Source organism: Solanum pennellii, chromosome 10, assembly GCF_001406875.1.
Source record: "Solanum pennellii chromosome 10, SPENNV200".
Classification (NCBI taxonomy): domain Eukaryota; kingdom Viridiplantae; phylum Streptophyta; class Magnoliopsida; order Solanales; family Solanaceae; genus Solanum; species Solanum pennellii.
The window spans coordinates 81,680,622-81,706,175 of record NC_028646.1 but is presented as its reverse complement, the minus strand read 5'-3'; the positions used below and the strand labels follow the sequence as shown (position 1 = coordinate 81,706,175).

General features: G+C 34.5%; 3 protein-coding genes across 8 annotated transcripts; 2 read left to right on the top strand and 1 right to left on the bottom strand.

The window, feature by feature from the left end:
* The first annotated feature begins 3,457 nt into the window (after window positions 1–3,457).
* Window positions 3,458–7,873, top strand: LOC107032315 (IQ domain-containing protein IQM3-like). Its single transcript, XM_015233904.2, has 9 exons — window positions 3,458–3,816; window positions 4,120–4,234; window positions 4,613–4,678; window positions 4,804–4,892; window positions 5,404–5,491; window positions 5,791–5,937; window positions 6,028–6,120; window positions 6,631–6,732; window positions 6,877–7,873. Exons 1-9 carry the CDS (start codon window positions 3,614–3,616, stop codon window positions 7,279–7,281), a joined length of 1,308 nt encoding a protein of 435 aa, XP_015089390.1. The 5' UTR covers window positions 3,458–3,613; the 3' UTR covers window positions 7,282–7,873.
* A 727-nt stretch (window positions 7,874–8,600) lies between these two features.
* LOC107031859 (BTB/POZ domain-containing protein FBL11) lies at window positions 8,601–22,023 on the top strand. 6 transcript variants are annotated; one of them, XM_027912273.1, is made up of 19 exons: window positions 8,602–8,881; window positions 8,984–9,034; window positions 9,797–9,917; window positions 10,766–10,895; window positions 11,031–11,077; window positions 11,950–12,038; window positions 12,131–12,236; window positions 13,024–13,060; window positions 13,159–13,310; window positions 14,013–14,559; window positions 15,023–15,298; window positions 15,970–16,115; window positions 16,732–17,058; window positions 18,116–18,359; window positions 19,858–19,913; window positions 20,571–20,651; window positions 21,017–21,061; window positions 21,142–21,210; window positions 21,519–22,023. In XM_027912273.1, the coding sequence occupies exons 1-19, from the start codon at window positions 8,700–8,702 to the stop codon at window positions 21,690–21,692; spliced, it is 2,880 nt and encodes a 959-aa protein (XP_027768074.1). In that variant the 5' UTR covers window positions 8,602–8,699; the 3' UTR covers window positions 21,693–22,023. The 6 variants fall into 6 exon arrangements, 3 of the variants coding, with proteins under 3 accessions (XP_027768074.1, XP_015088832.1, XP_015088835.1); XM_015233346.2 differs by having other exon boundaries at window positions 10,766–10,907; XM_015233349.2 differs by having other exon boundaries at window positions 8,620–8,881; window positions 10,766–10,907; window positions 11,009–11,077.
* Window positions 22,024–23,554: 1,531 nt separating this feature from the next.
* Window positions 23,555–25,300, bottom strand: LOC107031997 (protein ELC-like). Its single transcript, XM_015233539.2, has one exon. It carries the CDS (start codon window positions 25,167–25,169, stop codon window positions 23,958–23,960), a length of 1,212 nt encoding a protein of 403 aa, XP_015089025.1. The 5' UTR covers window positions 25,170–25,300; the 3' UTR covers window positions 23,555–23,957.
* Window positions 25,301–25,554: the final 254 nt, after the last annotated feature.

Sequence of the window (25,554 nt, the reverse complement as noted above, 5' to 3'; positions counted from 1 at the left end):
GAGGTATGTTTGGGGATAAATATTGAAATTAAAGGGTTTAGGACTTTAGGTTAAGCAAGATCAAAACAGATTATTTGAAATGCAAATTCAATGATGCAATGCAATGGAAGTGAGGTTTGGCCCTCAGGTTATTCCCGAGATAGTTTCAAATATCTTAGATCTATAATTTAGACAAGTGAAGACATGATGATATCACACATTACATTGGTCAGTACGACATGGATGAAATGAAGGCTTGCATTTGGATCGAAATCTCATGTGATAAAAAGCACCCTAAAACTTGAATAAACTTGAATGTAAGTTTTATAGAGTGGTGGTTATAGACTGATTTGGTAGTATGAGGCGGAATTTTGGCCAATAAAGAACTCTCATATTTAGAAGATGCATGTTACAAAGATTAAGATGTTTGAGGTTGATATGTGGGCATACGGGGAGCAATAAGATTATGAATGGGAAATTTGGGATAAGACATGGAAACGATCTCTGTTGTAGACAAGATGAGGAAAACGTGATTGAGATGAATTAAAATGTGAAGAGAATTGAGGTGAGTAGCCGCGAAGTGTGTGAGGTTGATTATAGTAGCTACAAGAAGATGTAGACATAGATCGAAGAAGTATTAAGAAAAGGTTATCAGACAAGACATGACACAAATTCAGGTTACCAAGAACATATCCTTAAATATGAGAGTGTGGAGGACAGGTATGTACCAGAATAGAAGGTTAGTAGACAGTTCAGTGTTGTCTTGCTTTCCAAGGTGAGGCTTGTTGGTGTTTGTTAACTAATTGTATTATTGTAGTTTTTATTTTTGATATCTATATACTACGTTATTAATTGTGTTTTAATTATCGTACTATTTTATTGTTCTCCTTTTTTTGTTGGATTATTGTTTTTGTTGCACTCCAATATTTTATTTGGCTACGTTTTTAAAAATATAAAAATATTTACTTTCTTAAAAAATATTGTCTTAAAAAAAATTGAATCAAATTTCTTTTCTAAAAACATTTTTTTTAAAATAGAGCATTAATTGAAAGAGCAGTTCTTATTTACTTGGTTAAACTTACCATTTTAAAATTCAAATCTTATATTATTTATATTTATATAGATTATAAACAAATATTTTTAAAAATATATACAAAATCCACTTAATTTCTTGAAAAATATTTAATATGGAACACATGTTCCATCTCGCCGAATTAATAAATCCTAATATTTGTCTTCTTTATTATTTTTCGTTTGTCAATATAATAGTAACCACAAGTTTCTCACATTTTAAATAATTCGTATTTGTTGTCAACAACTATATATAAAATTTAATCTATACTTAAGTCTGCATTGTTTCTTAAGCTAATATCCCACGTTTAATTTTAAAAAGATATAATCATATCCACACCAAGGAAAAGAATAGTATTATTTTCTCCTATTTTTTTCTTTAGATTAAAAATAAATATCATCAAATATGCGGTGTACTGGATGGAGCTACTCTTTTCAATCTTAAGCAAAGGTTTCGAATTTGAACCTTGTGTATGAAAAAAATCCTTAATAGGAATGAGGGCCCTACACGATGCGATTCAAAAATAGTCTAACTCTAGCTAATACAAACATTGAACATTAAACGAGAAAAAAAGGAGTAATATATACTAAAAATAAAAATGAATAGCAAATATAGAAGTAATTGGGCCATGCAGAGGAATCAACATCCTTCTTCATGGTTCATCAATCTAACTACTATTATTAGAACTAGTTTACAAGCATATTTATGGTCTATATACATTTGGGGACCTAACTATATATGGTAGGAGAAGAAAAAATGAAACCAATTATTAAATCTTTGTCTTGCTGGAACTAAATGGTTCAACAGTCACTTTTCCAATTTAAATCTAATTAAACATTGATTTCAATGATCTCATTTTCTCAACTGTTTCTTGAAGTTTTATTCCAGAGAAAAATACGGGATTTGAAGTTTATGAATTCAAAAATATATTTATTTAAATCGTACGTTGTTTATTTAAATTATTCAGTAAAATTTTACAATAAACATAATCATTGAATCAAAATTATTAGATTTGGATAAATCCGTAACATGTATTCTAAGTGTTGAGAACCATTGCGAAAGAATATAGTGATATTAATAAGATTCTTTCATATTTAATTAGAAATCACAACCGCATCACAAATGAATATTTTGATATAAAAATTTTCTTTCTAATAATTGTTATTACTTGATGGAAATATAAATTAGTCTTATCATATAAATAATTTTAGTATTTCTAATGTTGAAAATAAAATATTAGCCCACCAACACTGCGTGGAGTTGACTAAATATATATCGTTTCACCAAAATGGTGTGACAGCACTTACTACTGGCCAGACCATGATATTGTTATATTTACTTCAGTTATTAGTGATGAGATTAATTTATTTTATCAAATATATTTAAAATTTAAGTAGACATTTAAACATTTTTTTGATTTATATTTTTTTTGTATAATTTTCTTTTTTTATATATAGAGAGTATAAATTTTTGATAAAAGACGTTCGACTGATCATCATTTGCTATAAGACTATGTCATTGTTAATATTATTTCTTATATAACATAGGAGTATTTGATTTGATGTATTAAAATGACATGTATTACATATTTCTAAAGAAAATTACTCTTTATTTATAAAAGTATCCTCCATAAATATAGAGAAAATGACGTGAAATCTTTTATTGAGATGCCAGTGTTTTTATTCATAATTAAAATCCCTTACAATTCTAGTATCTTAATTTTCTACGTAATACCAAATATGGTACTGTATATAATTAATACTTTCAAAAAAAATAATTTAGTTTGACTTGGAACGGAGTTTAAGAAAAGAAAGAAGACTTTTTAATTTTGTGATTCTAAATTAAAATTATGTTCAATGTATGGAAATGCTTTTTAATATTGTGGTAGCTAAAGTTAAAGTGTTGCTAAAAAGGAAAAAAATTATTTTTTTAAACAGACTAAAAAAAATCAGGACACTTTTTTCAAACGAAGGGAGTACAATTATGCATAAACTGAAAAAGTGTACCACATAACATATTATTTCATTTTTTTCTCATGTTATTTGACTTAACACGATATTTAAGAAGAAAAAAAAGACTTCTAAAATTTATGTTTTGATTATAAATTTCAAAAGTCTTTTGCCAAATTAAACAAAGGTTGTGAAATAATATTACTTTTTTCGTCTCATTTTATGTGATATTTTTAAAATTTTTGAGATTCAAATAAATTTATTTTTTACGGTAAATTTTTCATGAATCTTTTAAATACTAAAAAATTATCAGTTGATTATGAGTTATAATACCTTTTTAGATAGTTTATAAATATATAAATTTTATTTCATAAAAATTAAAAATTTCATGTCCAAATTTCTGACTGTCGGGACAGCGGAATAATGTACCAAACTAGCCGATGCCTTTTTTTTTTCTTTCTAATTCATGGTGGCAAACAACCCCGTATATTAACCACGTAGAGTATATGCATTAATGGAACCTTTTAGCTCATTTTTATAGCTCTGAATACTGAATGAAGTTCTAACAATTCGCCTCTACGAACTCAGAAAAAAACACTATCTTTATTGTTCAATGGAAGTGAAAACTCTGTATTCTTTGTCTACTTCTGATTTCACCTCTCATGATGAGCATCATCAGTTTCCTTTTTCCGATCGCCGCCGGCCGGAATGCGACAGCTCTGTTTCAAATGCCGCCATGAAAGTCCAGAAGGTTTATAGAAGTTATCGTACTCGGCGCATGTTAGCTGACTCTGCCGTGGTTGCTGAAGTTCTCTGGTATTATTGCTTCATAAGTACTTAAAAAAAACTTCTATAATTAATAATAATAATTAATATTGTATATAATAGATTAGTTTAATATAAGAATCGTCATATAATCGATCTCAATTTGCTATTCGGTGCATAAAAGTCTATGTATGCGATTTTATCTGCATTTCTGAAAGAGACTGTTTTCACAACTCGATCACTGGTTGTGGTGCATATATTTTTACTCTGTCTATCATAATGAGAGGATATAATTATTTGAATAGCACTCTAAAAAGTACTAATCATGTATATTTATGTGTGATGAATTTGAAGGTGGCAAGCTATAGATTATGCTAGATTGAATCACAGTACAGTTTCTTTCTTCAACTTCTTAAAACCAGAAACCGTGTCTTCCCGGTGGAATCGAATAAGCTTAAATGCTTCCAAGGTATATTCTTGCATTTTTATTTGAGAAAATGATCAAAAACACAATTGTACTATATTTTTTCGCGAGTTTTACACAAGCTGTTCCATTTTTCTACACTATCATCATCTATGTATATTAGAACATGCCTAGTTGAGTAGATGGTGATAGTACAAGTAAGAAAAGGAGACAATTGATAGTTGGTCGAGATGTGTTTTTACATAGAGGTGACAGTTCAGGTAAAAAGAGGGAACAAATGATAGTTTGGGTGTGATATTCGTGATTAAGTGATAGTTTAGATGTGTTTTTGATCTTTGTATTTCGAGTCATAATATAACAACTTTCAGGCAGATTGTAAATAAATAAAAGAGGAAATTTCAAATATAATTTCATATTGCTCAGGTTGGTAAAGGTCTGTCCAAAGACGCCAAAGCTCAGAAATTAGCTTTTCAACACTGGATTGAGGCGGTGAGTTACTGTGCCTTTCTCCTCTGGCTTTTCGTTATGCTGCTCTTTTTGAAAATTTCCCACTTAATTTGTTTGATTTTTGTAATTTTTGTTTTTCTAACCTTGGTATTGTACTTCCACTATAGATTGACCCACGCCATCGTTATGGGCATAACTTGCATATTTATTATGAAGAATGGTGTAAAACTGAATCTGATCAACCCTTCTTCTTTTGGTAAGATTTTTGACATTGTTTGTTCAGAAATTATTTTTACAAAATTCATTGTTTAACATTTTTCCAATTTTTTTTGTAGCAAGTGAAAAGATTAGTTGTGTTTGGTCTGAAATTCCTTTTCCAAAATTTAAGAAAATGGACCATGGCCTAGTTTAACCCCAAAAGTTAGCTTGATGAATGAGAATTACCGAAGACCATGATCTAGATGTGTATGAACCTAGACACATATCTAACTTGAAACTTTTTGCATTCGAAACAAACACTACAACCAGAGCTGTAATTTTGATTTCCATTCATAGTGATAGGATAATATCCAAATAAGTGAGCCTATTTCAAGATTGTATACTGTTTCTAACCAACATTCTGCATTATTGGCTTCTCTTTTCTCTGGTGCAATTTCATTGCCACAAGGATAAAACAGCATGTATTTTTCTGTGAATATATTTCTAAGATGTAAGAATTCTGACGGATGGTCTGAAAGGTTGCTTAGAAGTTTCTTAAAGAACTGCAGGTTGGATATTGGAGATGGCAAAAAGGTTGATTTCGAAGAATGTCCAAGATCTAAGCTTCAGAAGCAAATTCTCAAGTACCTTGGACCTGTATGTGTTGAATCTTTTGTTACTATGCACTGCATATCGTTAATCTTAATGTCAATCATTAATTATAACAGACGATTGGCTTAAGTACTTTTGCGGATGCTGTTACTCTTTAGTCTTCATGATAGATCTGATTAGCACCATTTTATACTATCTGACATAAATGTAGTTCTTTTCCATGTTCAAGTTGCCTATTTTTGTCGCTTGAGTGAGGCTGTTAACTTCTGCATTATCCTTAAGTCGCGTTGCTTGATATTAGCGTGCGGTTCCTGATTTCTTCCTCCTAATTTTTCTTTAATCAGCAAGAGAGAGAACATTATGAATATATTGTTGCTGAAGGAAAAATTGTGCATGAGAAAACTGGAAATGTTCTTGATACAACTAAAGGGTTACCAGGGGCAAAGTGGATTTTTGTGATGAGCACGTCAAGAAGACTCTATGCTGGTGAGGTGAGTGGTAAACAGTTGATATGTTAATGCAAATTTTGATGATTATCTTTTTTCATTCATAATAAGGTTTGTTTTTGTAATGTTCTTCAGAAAAAGAAAGGATTGTTTCATCATTCCAGCTTTCTTGCTGGTGGAGCTACTTCAGCTGCTGGAAGACTAGTGGTAATGGATGGAAGAGTTGTGGTATATAAGTTTCTCTTATCTCAAATATTTCAATTGTGTCTGTCATCTAAATTGTACTCACGTAGCGGTTTGTGATAGTAGTTAAGAGCATATATTTCCAATCATACTAATTAGGTAGTTTCGTCCCTTTTAGTCACACTTGATGTCTTCCGACTTTAAACCAATATCAGCTGGCTGCTGCATGGCTAATGCTGAACTCAAACTTTCTCAAATGAGAAAATACTTGTGTATGACAGTGACAAGATCCAGTTAAAGTCTAATGTTCGTAAAGTACTCTTCCTTACTGAACGATTCTTTTCATCACTCATAAAACCACACAATCCAAGTTGATATACCACCTTCTATGTAATTTCTTCTCGTCATACACCCTGACTCTTATAGATGAAACTCTAGAAGAAGAAAGCTGTTCTTTACAATTCTGTGCATGCAACTTGAAAGCTGAGTCTAAGTTTCTGTTTACAATCATCTGCTTGGAACTTAGCTGTTTTCTTGACAAATTATTCCTTTCAGTCTATTTCAGCATATAGTGGACATTATCGCCCAACAGAAGATAGGCTTGACAGCTTTTTATCATTTCTTAATGAAAATGGGGTCAACCTGGATGAAGTTGAGGTTGGTCTTTTCTTTTAAATCTCAACTAGTCGAGCTGCGCTTACCTTACTGACTACTCTACATATGACTTTACCTGCCTTTTCTCATGATGAATTATCCACTTTTAAACTAATATAATCCTCGTGTTTTCTGATCTATCATCAGATAAGAAAATCAAACGAAGACTATGAAAGCTATGGAGACAGAAAATCTATTGGAAGTGGCTATACATCTGATTTTTCAGCTCTATCAGATTCTCCTTCTCTAGCTGATTTTCCAAAGGAAGAGAAACCAGACCTTCCCTTGAAATCAGCCCAAAATCTGGTAGCTCAAATGAGTAGCCATAACCGATCCCTCTCAGGCAGTCTTCAGATCCCAATAGCAGAGGTGTCAAGGACTCCAATACTACGAAGGATTCATTCCGAGAAGTCTGCAAAGTCCTATCAACTTCCCTTGGTGTGGTCAACAGGTGCTGGACCAAGAATTGGCTGTTTTGCTGACTTCCCTGCTGAGATTAGATGGCAGGCTTTGGAACTGACTAACCTCTCACCTAGATCTTGTTCTGTATGATCAACTCCCATGCCGGTTCGTACTCCTCAGCTCATCACTCTCCACTTCTTGGCAATGGCTCCATAACTCTTCTATAGCTAGTGTAAATGCTTGTTCTGAAGATTGCACAATGTTCATAACACGCAGCGGAAGACAGAAAAACAATCCTGAAAAGTTTAAATTTACTTTGATATAGGTTTCGATACAAACCTGGTGACGAGAGTCGTATTCCAATATAATACTAAGACTGTGTATCCACACCAAGATCAATCTGTTCTTCATGTTCATCCCCCTCCAAATTTTCAGTTTGCTGATATAATATCTCTTGTCTAGTATACATCTATATAGAATCTGCAATTTTAGCTCTCTTCATCCAGGCAAACAGAACTTGAAGTATCAAAATTTCTCATCTAACCATTATCATTTCTTTCTTCCCGTTGGTGCCATTTAAGATAGATGTGAAAATAACACAAGTCGTGGGGTGTGTATGGTACAGAGGAAATGTTTTTCAATTTTCTTATGTTTAGTTTGTCAAAATGTTATGAAAAATATTCTCTAGCCAAACAAGTTTTCTAGAAATGAAGAAAATGACCGATGAAATTAGAGTTTTGAATCTTCTCTTATTTGGTTGGAAGACTTTTACATTATGTATCACATAACTAGTGTGTATTGGTAAACAAACATTTGGACAAAGATATCTAAAAGGAAAAAGGAAGAGGAGAGAAGCATTATTTTTACTTGTTGACTAAGCTTATAAGTTGATTTGTCTTATTTGTACTTTTTTTTTTTAGAATTTACACCTCTCACAAAATATTAAATTGACAAATTTTATATTATAAGTAAAATTATTTGGAAAAAAAGAAGAGGAGAGAAGCTTTCATGCTCATCTTTATACAAGCAAAGCATTATATCAACGGTTAATGTAATTCTATAAATAATAATTAACAAACTTCTGATAAAAACAATATCAATTAGAAATTAAAATCATAAATTTAGTTCAAGAATTTGATAGCTTATATACCCCTTTAATATATTTTCTACAATGCTTATAAATATAGGAATAAATTAAAGTTGATATGCACGTTGTTCAATATTGCTTGAGTATTGATACTTATTTTTGATAGAGTATTATTCTAACACATCAAATATTTGAAGAAAAAGATCTAAAAATAAAATAATATAAGTTTCAGCAAATAAAATATAAGAAGATAAAATAATATTTTCTTAATTTCTTTTATTAAAAAATAAAATAATTTTTTTATATTTTGAACATTGGACCCAAAAGCAAAAACATTTTTTTTGGTTATTTTTATTTAAATATTAATAATATGTGAACATATTAAAAGAAATAAGTATTTTTGCATTTGGGTCCGATTCTCCTCCTCCATCTTCACTCTCAAGACTGAACTACCTGAATCCGGTACCAAAAACTTCCAGTAATGGCGTCCGACGTCGATACTGCCGACGGCGAGACAGTAATTCTCAACTGTATCGACTCCAACGAGTCCAGACTAGACGGAGATCGCGAAGAGATTGTCATTTCAACAGCTGAAGTCAGTCGGTGGGACTTAACATTACTTGGCCATCGCTCAATCATTAAAATCAAAGCTAATCGGCAAAGGCAAATTACTTTTTTTGTTTATTTCTCTCTGTTTTACCTTCAACACCTATAAAAAATAAAGTGAACTTTTTTTTCGTTTCACTTGATTTTTTTGAAGTACAGGCTCATTCGGCAGTCTTCGTACTTCCACGGACTATTGAGTGGAAGCTTCAGGTATAAATTTTTTTGTTCAATTTTACTGAAATTTAAATGTATTGTATGAGTTTGAGTATAATCGTACAAATTTGTTTAAGTCTGAAACGAGTTGGGAACACAAAATACTAGTTTACTGCTTGTTTCTTAGTGAAGCGTTTACCAATGGCTACTTGTTTTATGTCTTTCTGGAGCAAGTTACAATAGTTAAGCTACCCTGCAGCAACATGCTTTGGCAGATTGGAGACTCCTAAATTATTGTAGTTAAATAGAATAGAACCTTAGACCTCTTCTAACTTGAGAGTTGAGACTCAACCAAACCAATAAGGCAAGGCATTCCATGTTTACAAATTCGATGATATATCTTTGATATAACATCTTCTTTGTAAATATTGAAGCTACTAACAGAAAATACTGCACTTGTTACAGTTCAAGGCGTCATGGCACTTGGAACTTCCAAATCCTAGATCCACCTTTATTTTTATTTGTCCCGAAAAGAATGTCATTCTTCCTTATTTACAAACAATTTAACTTTAAGCTTTCTATTCACTCTTGTGAAATGATTTATAGCCATATAAATGTTTATGGGTTTGTTTTAGACCACAATTTTCAAAAGCCTTAGCCTTCCATTCTTTAACTCCGTACCTAGTTAAAACACTGTCACATAATTTGGGACACAGGGAGTACAAGATATAATATGAAGAATTTAGACAATATTATAACATAATTCCTTTCTTTTGAGAGATTACCTTACCTCTTTATTATATGGTTCAACTGTTTCAGTGAATCTTGTTGTGACTCTATATCTATTCATTGGGACATGGAGTCACTTCTGAGTATGTTGCAATTCATCTTTGGATGCTCATTAGACCTTACTTCAGAAAACTTCCTTCCATTGTATGAGGTAAGAATTCCAGTTGCAGTATGGTTGTCTACTATTAGTTTTATTTGCTGAAAAGGATTTTCTGATGTATTATCTGTGGGTAACTTGGAAACCTGTGAGAATACTTTACTATTTTTTGTTATCTTAGTGATGTCATAGTGCCTGCCAATGAAAAGTCTTGCCCTTGTAATGGATAAAAGTTCAGCATTCCTCTTTTTTTTTGAGGTGGATGGGGGTTAAATTAGGTACCTCTATCTCACCTTATATGATACACTTTCCTTTCTAGTCAGTCCCAAAAAAAATGACACATTTCTTTATTTGACAAATATTCAATGACACTATCAACATTTTTTCACATGTTGGGTCCACTTATTTGGCAAAAAGTCCATAAAAGTGTACTTTTCTATTTTAAAATTTTATTTGTTTTAGGGATAATTTTGGAACATTGTAAAGTCTGCTCATATTTCTTGAACTCCGTGTCCAGTCAAACTCAAACTGCATCACATAAATGATCTCTTTATTGGGGGTCACTAAAGAAGGTGAAGCTTTATGAAAGAATGCTACAATTGTCAATTATCATTGTGTGCTGTATTTGCATTGAGCCCAATGCTAGAATACTCCAGGAGAAAGCATACTCCAACTTTAGTTCAGAAAGTTTTGTCTTTTGCATCACAATGTTGTTGGAAAGATGTTCATTTTCCCTCTTTGATGTTTTACTATATCTTGAAGGTCCCTTTTGACTGGATATTTGCTTTGCAAGTCTCTGACCGGTGATCAGATACAACCTGTTGGTTGTATGTCTAATAATTTCTAATATCTGATCCTGAACTTTTATTGGTAAGAATCTAATCTGATATTTATTCTGTCAGGCTGCATTATTTTTTGGAGTGGACAAGCTTCTTTTGGTTTGTCGAAGTTGGCTGGACTACGTAACATCTGAAGTCAGGATTTGGCCTCCTGAATTGTGTTTAGAAGATTTGGTCCATATCTGGGATTATGGTAGAGAGAATGGTAACAGTATCTTTTATTTTTAGCAACTGGAAATATGATATTTGCTGCATATTGCTCATCATATTACATTTTAATGTGATTCCATGGGTTGTCTCTTATAGATTAACATGGAATATCATGCAGCAATTGATTTTATTCCACAGCTGACTGGTTATCTGGCGAGTAACTTTGTAAGTGCTTAAATTGTACTTTGTCCAAGTTCCCAAATTGTTCTGCCATTCAATGTTTACTTGCATTGATTGGTTTGATTTGGAAGTATAAACATATAACATACCTCGATGGATGGTCAACAAAATCATATCTGCATACCTTTTATTTTTCTTTGTCTATTCCTGCTCGTCCTTGATCTCTCTCCCTTCTCCAGTCTTATTTACCCCACAATGTAATTACTGTCTTTTTTTCCATTTCCATCATGCAATTCTTTTCTCTTTTCCATGGGTAACTTCTGCAAAAACAAGTTCATCAAAAATTTTGGCAGCAATTTTGCTGTTTAGTTGCAGTAACTTTATATCATTCAATGGTAAGGGCAGGGGTATTCTCGTTTTCTTTTGACAATTTCTCTGGAAAAACTTCTATTTCATGTGGTTAGAGTCAGCCAGTGAGTGTGAAATGTGAATTTTGAGAGTTGTTACAAAAAAAAAATTCAGCATAGTAACTGAAATAGATTTGTCTTAAAACCAGCAACTTATTATGCAAATAATTACTACAGTAACTAAAACAATTTCAACACATTTTCATGCCATTAGATCTGCTTCAGCTTTTCAAATTTCTTACTTCACTCTTGTAGTTAATAGTGTGTGTGCTTTTTATGTCAATGGTGCTGAATATCATAAGTATATTACTTTTGAATATAAATAGGAACATTTCTAGCTACAAACAAGCCCAGGATCTGTTGCAGTGATTTAGCAACAGAAGCCAGAGAAAACATGTTGTCCTTCATATTAGTCTTAATTATTCTGAATTATTTGTTGGCATGTCATGTCAGATGATTCTTTCTACTTTCCAACAACTGTTCCTGATGAAATTTTCTTTCTTACTGCAGATATGGATGGCATCCTGCGACTCATTTCACAATGTCCCTTTTGAATTGTTGCTTTCCTGTGTAAAGCAACCTTGTTTGACAGTAGATAGGTAGGTATTCTCTTTATCTGGTAAAACAAAGGCCTGTCTGATGCAATGTCTCATGTCAACTGCAATTCTGATTTCATGGTGATTTTTCACAGTGAGAAGCATCTTTGTGATGCTATTCTACTATGGCTTGCCGCTAACACCGACCCATCTGATCGTTTGAGCTCCACTGGTGATGCTCGCCTTGAAATTCTTACAGAGGTATATGATATTGTTGGGATTGATTAAATGACGTGATGTTTCCAATTGAATTTTGTCTGTATTCATGTGGGTCAGAGAGAGGCCTAAAAAGGGGGGTTGTGACAATTTCTAGTGACCGCATTCTTTCAGACTGCAACTAGCCTTGCACCACAACATGCTATAGTGACCCAACATTAGCAAATCAGGTTTAACAATCCGTGTAAGAAAACATATAAGAATAATCTAGCCTACTTAGTGAGATTAGTAATCTCTGCTGATATGGAGTTTTGCAATACAAGATTCCGGAAGTAGATATTCCTTTTTTTTTTTAAATAAAAAAAATAGTGCTTTTTCCTCTTTGTTTTTGTTGTTTTATGACATTTTGTTTGCGTGGCTCTTATCCTTGTTGATGATAGGCCTATTTAATAGCTTTTGAACCTCACGCTCAATTTTCTTGTACTTATGGGGCAGCTCACTTGTTTGGTTTTCCTTGTATATCTGATTTATGTTGTGACATTACATGTGCATTGATCTCAATCCTAGTTTTCCTGCAGATAAAGTTTTCCAATTTGATAATTGATTGAGATATTATATCTGTAAGGTCTTAGTGTGAAATGAAACTCATGAACAGCTCAATCCCTTTTGGGTGCAAGAAATTTTTTCCACTACTCAAAAAATTTACAAATCTAAAAGCTACAAGCTGAAGATCTATGATTCTTGCCCCGATATCTCTGCTACATATGCATTTGAATTCTTTCTTGATTAGACTGACTTAAGTAATTTATGTGACCATTGTCTTTGTTAACAGATCCGTACTAGCCTTTTATCATTGCCGTTTGCTGCTGGTATGAACAGTCCTTTGAGTTGTTACTTTCAAAGCACTAACGCTCAAGTGTTATTTAGGTTCCTTCTGATAATTTCTGTATTGTTGTTCACATTTTAGGGAAACGAAGATGCCCCTTCTTCTCAAAGTTTGCAGAAAGAAGTGTGGTTGCTATCTGTAGTTTAGCTGCCTCCCGTTCCTTTATCTTAGCAGACATTCTTGGAGGTGGTGACTGTAATCAGCTCAGGATCCGCTTGACTGAATATACTAAGGTTTACATTTTACCAGCATCCTTTCAGTGTTTCATTTTTCATTAAATGCCACACAAATGTAGTCCACATAACGACTCACAGTTGTCTTATCCATTCTGATTGATTGACTAATCAAAGATTCTAGATGGCTTGAAATCTGGGGAATAAAGTGGCAAGTCTGACAACTTATGAAAGTCATTTCACATGAAGTTCTTTATATTCTTATGTAGAAGCAAAATGATAACAAAAAGAAAAACAATGAGTGTCTACAACTTATTTTAGACCTAGACATCCTTTTCTGTTAAGAAATAGATTTCTGAATTGTGATAGCTTAATACCTTTTTCCATTGTGTCGTCACTCAATATATAGAATAATGCTAATATTTTGCAGACAATTCAAATGATGGGAACAAATGACTCTGCTGATAGTTTTCACTTCACCCTATCTGTTCTTGGAGACTTCCCAATAGTTGAACTTACTAGTACTTTGGGCACGATTTCTAAATTCATCTTTTTCCCTTTAATTACTTGTTGGAACTAAAAGATTAGCACATTCAACATCATCAAGAGTAGGCTTGCTCGCTTGAATATAAAATATTACTTACTTTGACAATCTTTTTTTCTTCACTTTTCCTCTTTTTTACTTAAAATTGATATTCATACAATGTTATCACTTAACAACCATTTTCATTGCTTAATTCTTTTTCTGAATCTCCTGTGAAGATATTGGACCTTTCAGGCTGCCCACAAATTAATCTGCCTCTTCTTCTCCTAAACATGCTTCCCTGTTCCTATTATTTGGACAAACTGCTGATGAAGAAGCTTAATCAGCTTTCACTCAAACTTGAGCGCCATACGGATATATCTCGGATTTCGTGGGAAACATTCCCTGTTTTGACTTTTGAAGCAGTGCAAGTAGTGGATGTTTCAAATTGTCCTATGCTGCATCTTGAAGCTGCCATCGAGTTCTTTTCCAAGTCATTTCCATCCTTAACAACATTAAAAGCTGCTTATATTTTGACCTTCAGGACAATGAAGCTGTACCAATTGTTACAGAGATGCCCACTACTCTCAGACATCGATCTAACAGTGGACAGTACTCCTGTAATACCAGCAAAGGTCTCAGTTATATCTTCATTTCCTGCTGTAATGCTGCAGATATCAACATCTCCCAATGATGAGACATGTCCTGATGTACCAGCATTTCACTTTTCTAGGCAGCTCTCAAATATTACAAAACTCATATTGGAGGGTCGAACAGATATCTATGGTATGATATTTGGCCATCTCTCCTAGCTCAAACTCCATCCTGACCAAAGGAAAAGTCTCTTTCCACTTTCCAGGAGATCATTTTTCATTTTCTGGCCTTTAGAAATGATCTTTTTTAAAGACCCAAGTACTTTTCCCACTTCACTTGATTCTTGGTTAAAAGGTATGAGCCTAAAAGCATGCTTAGGAACGAACTCAAAAATAATACCTGATATGTTGGAAAGCTTATATACTGAAGGTGTAGGGAGGAAAAACCACTGTAAAAAGAATCATCCTCTTATCTTCGCTTAGTTCCCGCCTATCAATTATGCAATCTATCTTAGAAAGTTCTTCCAAACTCTTGCTATGTAAATGTTGAGTACTGCTTTTAGCTGTTACATTGGAAATTCAGCTTGCTTGTATGCTCTTAATGATATGATGCCCTCTGCATTGAGCTAACTTTACTTCTCTTTAATATTCTCCAGATTCTGATCTCCAAAATATTGCGGAGTGCTGTCCTTCCTTATGTTGTATTAACCTCAATGCATGTACGTCCATAACGGATTCTGGCATATCCATTTTAGTATTGAAATGTGTTGAACTGCATTCAATCTTTGCGTGTGATACTTCATTTGGATACAATTGTGTGCTGTCACTTTGCCGTAATATCTCTAGACTTGACGCTGTGGCAATGAAGATGGCAGACGACACCAATTCATTAGCTTACAAACTTCAAATTCTGCATATAGGAGGCTGTAAAGGTGAGCGATGTTCTAGATTTTGTTTTCTGCCTTGCCTCCTCCATGCCAATGTTTGTTAACAAAACTGAAGTTTGTACATAGAAGCTTTTGTTTAAAACTATGGTTAGCAGTTACTGCTTTGCATCTTCCAATGTGACTGTTGATAAAATTTAGTTCAATGTGGATATATAAGAACTCCTTTTTCAAAATAAAACTGCAAGCTAAAATGCTGAAGTCTTTCTGAAATCACAAAAGTAAGGATTTAGCAGAGGATGCTGCATGTTTTGGTTTCCACCTGAATCTCAGTCGAAGCAACTTACAACTCATTTAATTTCTTGATAGTTTAAAGAGTTATTTAATTTTGAACAATGACAGCTGGAACTTAATTTTAATCACTGCCACGTATAACAAACAAAATTCTTGCTCAACTGTATTCAAGAGTGTTTTTTTGACTGTTGGAATCTCATGTAAGGTTCTACATTGTAAGATAAGGAAGCTGGCAATTATATTTGCGCTACATAATTATCTGTTGATGAAATATATGTGGGAATTTGAAATACTGATCAGTGTACTGACTTTCGAGGAATAGACAAAGTTACCATTTCAAAAAAAATATATATGTGGGACATGATTATATCCTCTTTTCCAGTTTATTATATCTCTTTCACTTAATTTTAGAAAACTCTCCGCAGGTATCAATGAGACTTCTCTTTTGGAGCTTATCTCTCAAACTCAGAGTATAAGAAGTCTTTGTTTGAGGGAAACACAGCTCGTCAACAATTCTCTATATAAATTTTCAGGATCATCACTGGAAATGCTTGATGTATCTGATACTAAGGTTTGTAAGCAGTGGAAGAACTTAAAGTCTATGTTCTCCAAGTTTTTTTGGAAAATATGTGATTTCTATGTTATCAGTTTGCTCTAGGATCAAGCTTTTAGGGTAAGGTGTTGATAGAGTGGAGGTCTTAGGTTGAACTGCAGTACCGCACCATCTGCCATGCTGAAAATAATATTTCTATGTTTTTGGCCTGTATAAAAGACTCCGACAGGCGGCACACATGACAAAGCTGCCAAAGACTCAAAAAAGAATGCTACAATTATAACAGTCGAAGCTCCTAAAATGGACTTATTCTAACTTTTAAATGTTTCTGGAAATCAAATATATGCATTCTGAAGAAAATGTTAAACGTCACAAACATCTACGTGCTTTCTGTTGCTAAACTCTCCACATCTCTGTGTAAGCTCCCTCCACTACATGGACTAGTGAGTAGTGTCAAAAACGCCAAGGTGTTTCACTTGGTTTTATTGACTTTTAGCATCTCAGAATAGTTAGAAGGGAGCAATATTTGGGACTTTAATTTGGACTCTATAGGTGGAGCATTTGTGGAAGAATGATGTTTATAGACAGATGATTTGTCTGTATAACCAATATATTATTCATTTTGGAATTACAGGTTTCTTGCGGTGCAGTGAGTCATGTTGTCCGCGGAAATCCTCTTCTAAAATGTCTGATTGCCAGAGGCTGCAGGCATCTATTACAAGAGGAAAATTATATTCTAGGGAAATCTCCTGAATTATATTATGAGCTTGGGAAGTCCTGCAATTTGGAGGAAATTTCTCTTGGTTGGGGATTCTCGTTCTTTTCATTGGAGGCCCTGCGTCCAGCAATTAAAATGTTGAGGACATTTATTGTTGGTTTAGGTGGATCTTTAGGTGAAGATGGGCTCAAACTGGTACCCACCTTTTGTCCTTGGCTAGAGACCTTGATTCTTTATTTCCAGGTAATGTGTCAATGCAAAAGTTCTTGGTAGTTTTTTTGCGTAGTTTCGATCCAATATGCTGTGTGCATATTGGATAATGCTCAATGAGCTGATGGGCTGAGGGCCTGAACGGGTTTTCAATCATTTAAATTGTAAGGAAATGTGATGACAGAATAAATATAGTCGCGAACGGTGGGATCGTTGCAACTCATTCCCAGATCTTGTTTGCCATTTTATCTTGTCTATTCCAAGCATGGTTCCTCAAACCTAACCACTTTCATGAAGTATTTCTCATTGTCTTGAGTTCTCTTTCTGTAATGTACCGCCTTCTAGTTTCTTTACTATAATGATGAAGTGTAATGATTTCTTCAAGTAACATTAAGTGTGATGATAGTTATCTTTACCTTGGATCTTTATCCTTAAAAGTTAAGGTGAGGGCTAGAACCTGTTTCAAGGTCCTAGACTAATTTACATGGTCTTGAAAACTAAAGTTTCTTCGTTGTCTCTAAATCTGTTCATCATTATGTTAGATTATAAAAGCTTAGAATGATACCTTTTAATATCATTCAATAAAATTAAGAAATGGAATTTGGTGATTTTCCTGGACCTTAAGTTGGATTTTGATTAACAGATTAATGATTATATCTTCAAAAAATATTGATATATAAGTTAAGAACTTGTGGTCAGATATATAAAATTTTGACATAAAAAGCAAACCAACAAAGAAATCAGGCAGAGGGCATACAATGCAAGTGTTTTATGATATAAACTTCTAATAATGGGATTTATCGGGATAAAGTAGGCCCTGTGATTCTTTTCTCCAGACTTATTACATACAGGTTCTGACATACATCTGAACATTTATAAGTAGGTTTGTATGGATAGGAAATGTCAATTTTTCCATTTTATTGAGTATAGAAAAATCGGGGCATCCAGTTGTATAACACAATCTGTCATACCTTGTTGCACCTGGATATCTGAATTCGGTTACTGCATCTTGTCCGAGTCCTAAATGGTGTGCATTTTAGATTATTGCTTGAAATCAGTGTTGCTTACTTAGTATTGCTGATCTTAACAGGTAGTATCTGATTCTGTTGTAAGAAATATATTGGAGACCTTGAAAAACTTGCAAGTCTTAGCTCTATGCTATTGCTTTGGTGAGATTTCCTCATTAAGCTTCCAGTCCAGTGCACCACGTTTGAGGAAATTGAAGCTTGAAAGAGTATCAACTCAGATGACCAATGATGATTTGCTTATCCTTAGTCGGAATTGCATGAACTTAACTGAGCTTTCGCTGGTGGGATGCAAATGTCTTAATTCAGGTCTGCAATACTCTCAAGAACATCTTGTTTTGAATTTGTATGATGTTTGAAAAATTCCCTTGTCTAAGGTTCATCCAGTTGTAACAAGCAAAATCCAGTTTGCTATACTTATTCCTTTAGATCAATTAGACAATTACAACCACACCTCACTTCAATCCCCCAAGCTAGTTAGGATTGTCTATATAAATACTCGCTATCCACGTGCTCCATTTGGCCTGTCGTTCTAATGTCCAAAATATTATATGTTCTCTAGCACTAGAAATTATGTACATCTTTTGCAGGCATGCAAATCTCTGCCAACACTAAAAGACTCCTAAGTCCTAACAAATATTGGACTCAAAGCAAGTGTACCAACATGATTTCAACAAACTGGTATCACTTATTTTTCATTTTTTCTTCCATTATGCTTTTATTTTCTCCAAGTTTGCCTGGATTTCAAGAGACTTTAGGTGTTTTGAAACAAATTTTCCATGTGATTTTAGGTGTACCTTATCTCTTTTCAACCATAATTCTGTCTTATTCCACGTCGGCTATGAGTTTCTTATGTTGGCAAAACATGTGGTGCATATATACTTATTTTCAAAAAATATGTATTCTATCTTACTTCTACTTATCCTAACTAAAAACTTCTACTTATCCTAACTAAAAACCTCTAGAAAGCTTATCCCTAGTTCTAGTTTTGGTCAACATCCTCAGTGATGTCATCAATTAACAGAATATTGTCTGCAAATAGCATACACCATGGGAACTCATCTCATAATTGGGGTAAACATGTACGGGCTAAATCACCGATAGAATATAACTAGTACAGGTTAAGTGCAAATAATTGGTGTAAACCTACTGCTATTGAGAACTCCTTTTGTTTGTCCTTACACTGCTCTCACACTAGCAGTAAAAAATGAGAGAAAAAAAAGAGTTTGGAAATAAATTGCTTAATTATTTCCTCAACTATTTAAATAGTGTTTACAAGTAATCCAAATAGAGAAAGGAAAGTAGCTCCTATTCCTATTACTCAATTGCAAGTATTCCAAACTTTTTCCAAATTTACAAGGAATTGACCCTTGTCATGTTAAAGATGTCCTGATTCTTAACACTAGTGATGGCTTCTCCACACATTCTTTATATATCTAATACTGATCCAGTTCTTCTCCAATATCGACGAAAGGGCATTTGTTGATACGCTTGCTCTAGATCAATAATGTAATGTGTAGATCTTCCTTCTCTCCCTGTAGATTTTAATCAATTTCTTAGCAAGAATATAACCTTTATTATAGATCTACCTAGCTAAAACCAAATTGGGTGTTAGTCACTCTTTTAGTGTCCCTACATTTGCACTCTATCCTTCTTTCCCGAAGTTACAGCGCATGATTCATAAGTTAAATTTCGCGATACTTTGCAAACTTTGAAGCTCCATGTTGTTCTTATATATTGGAATTTTTTGGCAGATCAACTATGAGATGAAATCATGGTTGTATGACCTTATAATGTTTCTTTGCAGAGTCACAAGATACTATTTCAAATGGCTGGCCAGGGTTGATCTCCCTTCATTTAGAGGTTCACCGTTGTTATTTTCACTCCACTTGCTGTATACTTGCTGAGTTACTTTCGTGTTTCTCTTGAAATTTCTAATTCTTTAAGCTGAAAAAAGAATTTGAAGTTGCTTATGTGATGGGTCTCTATATGCTTCAGGTTCCAAATGATCTGCATGGGAGTTATGGGGAGGAGAAATACACTAGCATGTTAGGTGTATTTTGTTTGGCCATTATATATTCTTGACGTGCAGTTGTTACAACCTAAGATTTGCGACCTGTTACCTACATTTCTAACTAAAGAAAAAGGTTATTTCCACAAGAGATGCATTTGTGGTGGGAATCTGAACTCCCTGTGTTCTGGACCTTGGGCCTAACACATTTTGTTTTTCCCCAGAAGCATTTAAATAATGAGTTTGATTTCATATCACTTTTTTTTACTGTTAGTTATCTGAGAACTCCATATGACTGGAGAATAGGTAGTTTCCTTTCAGATGTCGCATATATAGATGAGATGCTCAACCAAAAGAAGAAATTGATCATTTAGTCCTTTCTAGCATTCTTTATGGCTTGTTCCATCACTATTATCTTGGGCTGGAAACTTATATTGTTTGTTTCCTCTAGAAATGTAATTTAGTTGCATCTGTTTTCTTACAATTTCATGTGGTCTAATATTGTTTAGGACTGTGGTGAAATAACTGCCCAGGGTGTCACTTCGCTTATGAATTGTCAAGCACTTGAAGATCTTTTACTACGTCATAATGTAAGTCTTCTGCTACTGAACTTTACGCACTTCCGTAAATCAAATAAAAGCCAAATGGGGGAGGATCAATAATACTGAATAATGAATTCCAATGGGCAGAATAAATATAAATACGAACTTAATCTGATTCATGTTTTCCTTTTCGTTCTATGGATGAGGATTTCTAGGAAGTCAGAGAGTCCAAACACGCTATTTGAGCCTGTACAAACTTTAGGAAGTTTTTAATGTGGCTGACATGACATTCTTGCCATGATTTATCATTATGTGAAGTACCATATTGATCCGCTCTTTGAAGGGGTTTTGAAGGTGCTGTATTCATAAGTTAAATGTCATTGCTGAACTGAAGTTCAACTTTTGAATGATAGGGCCTCGGAATTGACAGAAATTTTATCATCCGAGCTGCTTCAAGGGTAAGCATAAGATAGTTTGTGTTTTTCCTTTCAAGACGTGAACCCTGACATTTCTTAATAATTTATTTTAATGCAATTAGATGCCACTGCTCCGGAAGGTAGCAGTCGACGTATGTGATGCAAAGGATGGTGACTTTGATCTTCCAGATGTAAGACCTCTAATCCGCTCTTGTATAGCTCATCTAATGTGCTCCAGTATAGCTCTAATGTTGCAGATTCAGACCCCATTTTTTCTTCTCTTTTTTATTGTTAATCTCTTTTGCAACTGTAATAGTATTACTGTTTAGCTTCTTGCATACCTATGAGTAAAGTGGTTCAAGTGAATCTTCTTTTCCGTGTCAAGGGGAGTGCTTGGGTGTTGCTTCTGGCATTGCCTCCATAAAAGTATTGCTAAGAAGTCCTTAATAATCTAGACACCCTCTACATTGTCATCCTGATATTTGTATGTCTCGTTCAGTTTCCTAACAGGAACTTCTTATGCATACTGAAGATTGCAAGATGCAATTTAAAAAGACGCTCTTTCGGTTCTACAAAATCCGGAACTTGTACAACTCCAGTGCATGCAGAGACTCTGATACTGACATGGGACAGTAGGAAACTTTCAAGAACTGTTGTCAAGGAAAGATTATAGCACTTGATAGCCAAAAATATTAATGGCGACTCTGAATGTATGCACATTTACTGGCACAATGCTGCAATGTGTCCCAAAGACCTGTGATGTATTGCTGGGCCTGGGCAGATCAGTGCATAGCTGATGGCAAGAAAAAAGGTCTATAATACAATACTTGGCATTCTTGGTCTGTTGTAACCTTTTTATTATATTCAACTGCTCGAGTCTGACACCACAAGGAAAAAGGCTAGGTTCTAATTAGCCCTTCCGTTGCCAAATTATATTTTGGAGATAGAACAAACACGAACTTTTATCATTATATATGAACTGTTTATTCCCATTGACATAAGTATAGGTTGAGGGGCTAAATAATTGCTTTAAGTCACAAGTTTACACAATTTAGTACGTACATTGTTGTTGGGCGTCTGCCTATTTAAAAAATCATATTGTCAAACTGGCATAAACAGGCAGTCGTTAAGCAACGACAGAAGGTAATATGTTTGTCACAAGTTACATGTTTCACCTGGATAATGACTATTTAGTATGATAGCAAAAGAGTGTCATCAAATGCCTGGGACATATTCCAATAAAAGTTAAAAACCCTAACTTAATCATTTCAAAAGGACCTCCACTCCTTAGACCCTCAGCTTGAAGCCAAACTCATCACCCATATAAAGGATAGTACACCACCTCAAGTCATACTAATCATTAGCAATTGCAGGCTACGTTGCTTAGACCCTCCAAAAATGTTTCTGCATCCATGATGGATTCTCAAAAAATGTATCACTTTGGAGGATCCAACACACAGGAGAAGCCCGCCAAGTGATTTTCCCTCTCAACAATGTCTACATGTGATGTTCCGAAAATAGAAAGATGTGATTTAGTAAATTAGAACCCATGGTGGGGTGCAACCAGGGAATAACTATCAACTCGTTTGAAAAGTTCCGTAATCACAGCAATGCCAAGATGTAGGTGAAAAGTTTTTGATGGAGGTGGACCAAGTAAACATGGAAGGTTTAGGTGTTGACTACTGAGGCTCCCAGCCAAAAATTAGAAAACAAGCAAAAGAGCTAGTAGTCCATGAAAGACTACGGATAAACTACCTCAAATACATTATATGGTTTAACGTGTAACGATGTCTATATAAATCTAGTGATTCCTCTAAACTAAGTACTTTTTTTGTACAAGTCTAAAGTCTAAGCTACCTGTTCTACAATGGGTTGTATGAATTTCATAATATGGTTTTAAGAGCCACACAAGTTCCTGGTTTTGGATTTTGAGTGTGATTAAATGGCACAGCAAATGGATGTTAATTGAGTACTCCCAGGTTTGCTGTTAGACACCTGTATTTTGCAGGGGGTTAACTTTCTTGAAATGAACCAATTAAACAAGAAACCAAGATTTCAAGCATGCAGTCATCTACACACACAAACTCCGGGTCGGAGGAGCAACTAGTCAAATTTCTTGAGCAGCCGAGATATTGAACTCACTTTTCCGCCACACCAACACTTGGAGGGGTTCTTATTTCACTTCGAAATAGTAAGGTCAATAAGATCCTATAAAGTACAGGTATGTAACTGAAAACTCGGGACGAGCTAGCTTGGGTACTTACCCTTTTCCTGAATTTCCAATACACTCGAAAGCAAGAATTGTACCCAAATGCTTACACAATATTCCAATCCATATGTGACATTTTTCATGTTTTTGAACGTTCCAAAATTTTGATAAGTTCTACTTCTTTGCAGCTTTCAATAAACCGAACCAGTAAACTATTTCAAATGTTATAGTAAACTAACTTCTCAACTATTGCTGTAATATGTTCCGCTATCACTAACTATAAAAGTCACACATCTTTAAACTCTCTGTTTGGACAAACAGCATCAGATGGAGAAACTCATGCTACATTGCTAGAAAGTTAAGTACACAAAGATATGCATATGCATTTGAACAGAATGTTGTTCGCCATTGAACCTCTTACTACTCAATTTTGGGAGAGTGACAGAACACTAATCTTGGTCCAACATCACAATCCCATAGAAGTGGGATGACTTGACAGAAATGAAAATCGTGAAATCATTGTACGGAAAATCCCTTTTATGTGTGATTATACTTTTGGTAACAAAACGATACAACCAATAAATACCAATTAAACACCCGCACCAAAATGTAGTGTCAAAATCTATTGGTAAAGATATAGCACATTGACAATTATTCACAAGTAACCAATCTAGAAATATATTGACCTTCAGTCTATTGCAAACACACCTGCAAGTGATCAGATGTCTATCACAATGCATATTGTGATGTTCTAGCAGCCATATTAGCAACTTGAGCCTGCATCTGAGCAGCCCTAACTTTTGATGCTGTAGCACGATGAAAGAATTGCTCGCGCGACAACAACCTGATGTTCCTCAAGTACTGGTCAAATGGTATTGCCCCGCCTTGTATAGCTTTGTCCAACGAATAAATCACATCCTCTAACGCCAAATCTGATGCCGTGCAATCCAGCATCTGCTTGGAAAGACTATCACACGGCTCAAAGGCTGTATCCACATCCACATTCCCTAAATTGGTCGCTTTCCCCTCATTCTCCCTCAGCCATCCCTCTAATACATCACTATTCATCAAAACCATCTGTAATTGCTGCTCCAACCCCTCTTTCTCATCCTGCATTTCCTTTAACCCTTGTTTCAACTGCTCCTCCCGCTGCTTCAACACTCCCTGAGCATTAAACAACCCATCCATATCCTTCTCCTGTGCATTCCTCAACCCAACTATATCATTATGCAAGTCAACAAGCAGCTTATCTGTCGCGTTCCGCTTAAAAACCTCCTCCGGATCATCATGTTTCACTGCACCATAAGGTGGTTGTTGAACTGGCCGAGGAGGTATCGCGGGCCGAATCCCATATGACCCAACTGGCGAGCTGTGATTAGGAAAACTCGTACTTGGCGGAGGATGAGGGTTGGGGGTAGGGGTAGGCCTAGGACTAGGGTTAGGGTTTGATGGATGTGCTTGTACTTTCGCATAAAGCGGAGGATCCCTTCCAAAAAAATGACTCAAATTACGAACCAATTCAACAAGATTCGAACTAGGGTATATCCAATTCTGCAAATACGGAATCGACACAATCCCAGATGGATTCACAAACGGATGAGGTTTCTTAATAACCATATCCCTAGTCGGATTCACAAAAACCAACGGCGGATGACGTGGGTAAGATTCCATCAACCAAATAATCACCGGAATATTATACGTGCGATCTAAATAAACCATCGGAACAGTACCTACAGCTTGCAATAGATTCACAGTCCTTCCATCATTATGAGTAAATGAAGCAGTTTTCGGCTGAAGTGAAGGATACATATCGATTAAAGAAAGGAGATGTTGACGGATCAGCCATTTCACATCTTCAGCATAAGGAAGTGCAGATGGACCACGCTGAGACAGAACACTGCTGAGAAATTGCTGAAATTGCTGGGGATTTGGAGGCTCCATTGAAGCAGATTTGATGTAGATGATGAAGAAAAAGGGAATGAATTATTATTTAATAGAGAATGAAAGTTTAATTTTGAGGTTGCTTCGGGAGATAGTGTAACGCGTACGGCGTGTAGATTGTAGAAAGTTTTATTTGATGAAATAACTGGGAAAATTAACCAAAGGGGGAGAGTGAAAGAGTTGACATATACTCTTTCCGTATATCGTTAGCAAAAATCACGTTCATTAAAAATTATATAATTTACTTAATTATTGCTTTTAATAGGAGTAAATTTCATTTTTTAATGATTTGATACTATCAATCCAATAATGAAATATTGATTATTATGACTTGGTTTTGGAGTTGTAATGGTTATTCATGAGAGATATTAGTCGAGTTGTTTAA

What these genes read in the sequence shown, in the direction of transcription:
- LOC107032315 (XM_015233904.2), top strand. Translation starts at nt 3,614, where the DNA reads ATGGAAGTGAAAACTCTGTATTCTTTGTCTACTTCTGATTTCACCTCT. An exon ending in TTCTCAAGTACCTTGGACCT is followed by an intron (nt 5,492 to 5,790) that starts GTATGTGTTGAA and finishes TTCTTTAATCAG; the next exon opens with CAAGAGAGAGAACATTATGA. An exon ending in TAATGGATGGAAGAGTTGTG is followed by an intron (nt 6,121 to 6,630) that starts GTATATAAGTTT and finishes TATTCCTTTCAG; the next exon opens with TCTATTTCAGCATATAGTGG.
- LOC107031859 (XM_015233346.2), top strand. Translation starts at nt 8,700, where the DNA reads ATGGCGTCCGACGTCGATACTGCCGACGGCGAGACAGTAATTCTCAAC. An exon ending in CTATTGAGTGGAAGCTTCAG is followed by an intron (nt 9,035 to 9,796) that starts GTATAAATTTTT and finishes CAACTGTTTCAG; the next exon opens with TGAATCTTGTTGTGACTCTA. An exon ending in TGATCTCCCTTCATTTAGAG is followed by an intron (nt 19,914 to 20,570) that starts GTTCACCGTTGT and finishes AATATTGTTTAG; the next exon opens with GACTGTGGTGAAATAACTGC.
- LOC107031997 (XM_015233539.2), bottom strand. Translation starts at nt 25,169, where the DNA reads ATGGAGCCTCCAAATCCCCAGCAATTTCAGCAATTTCTCAGCAGTGTT.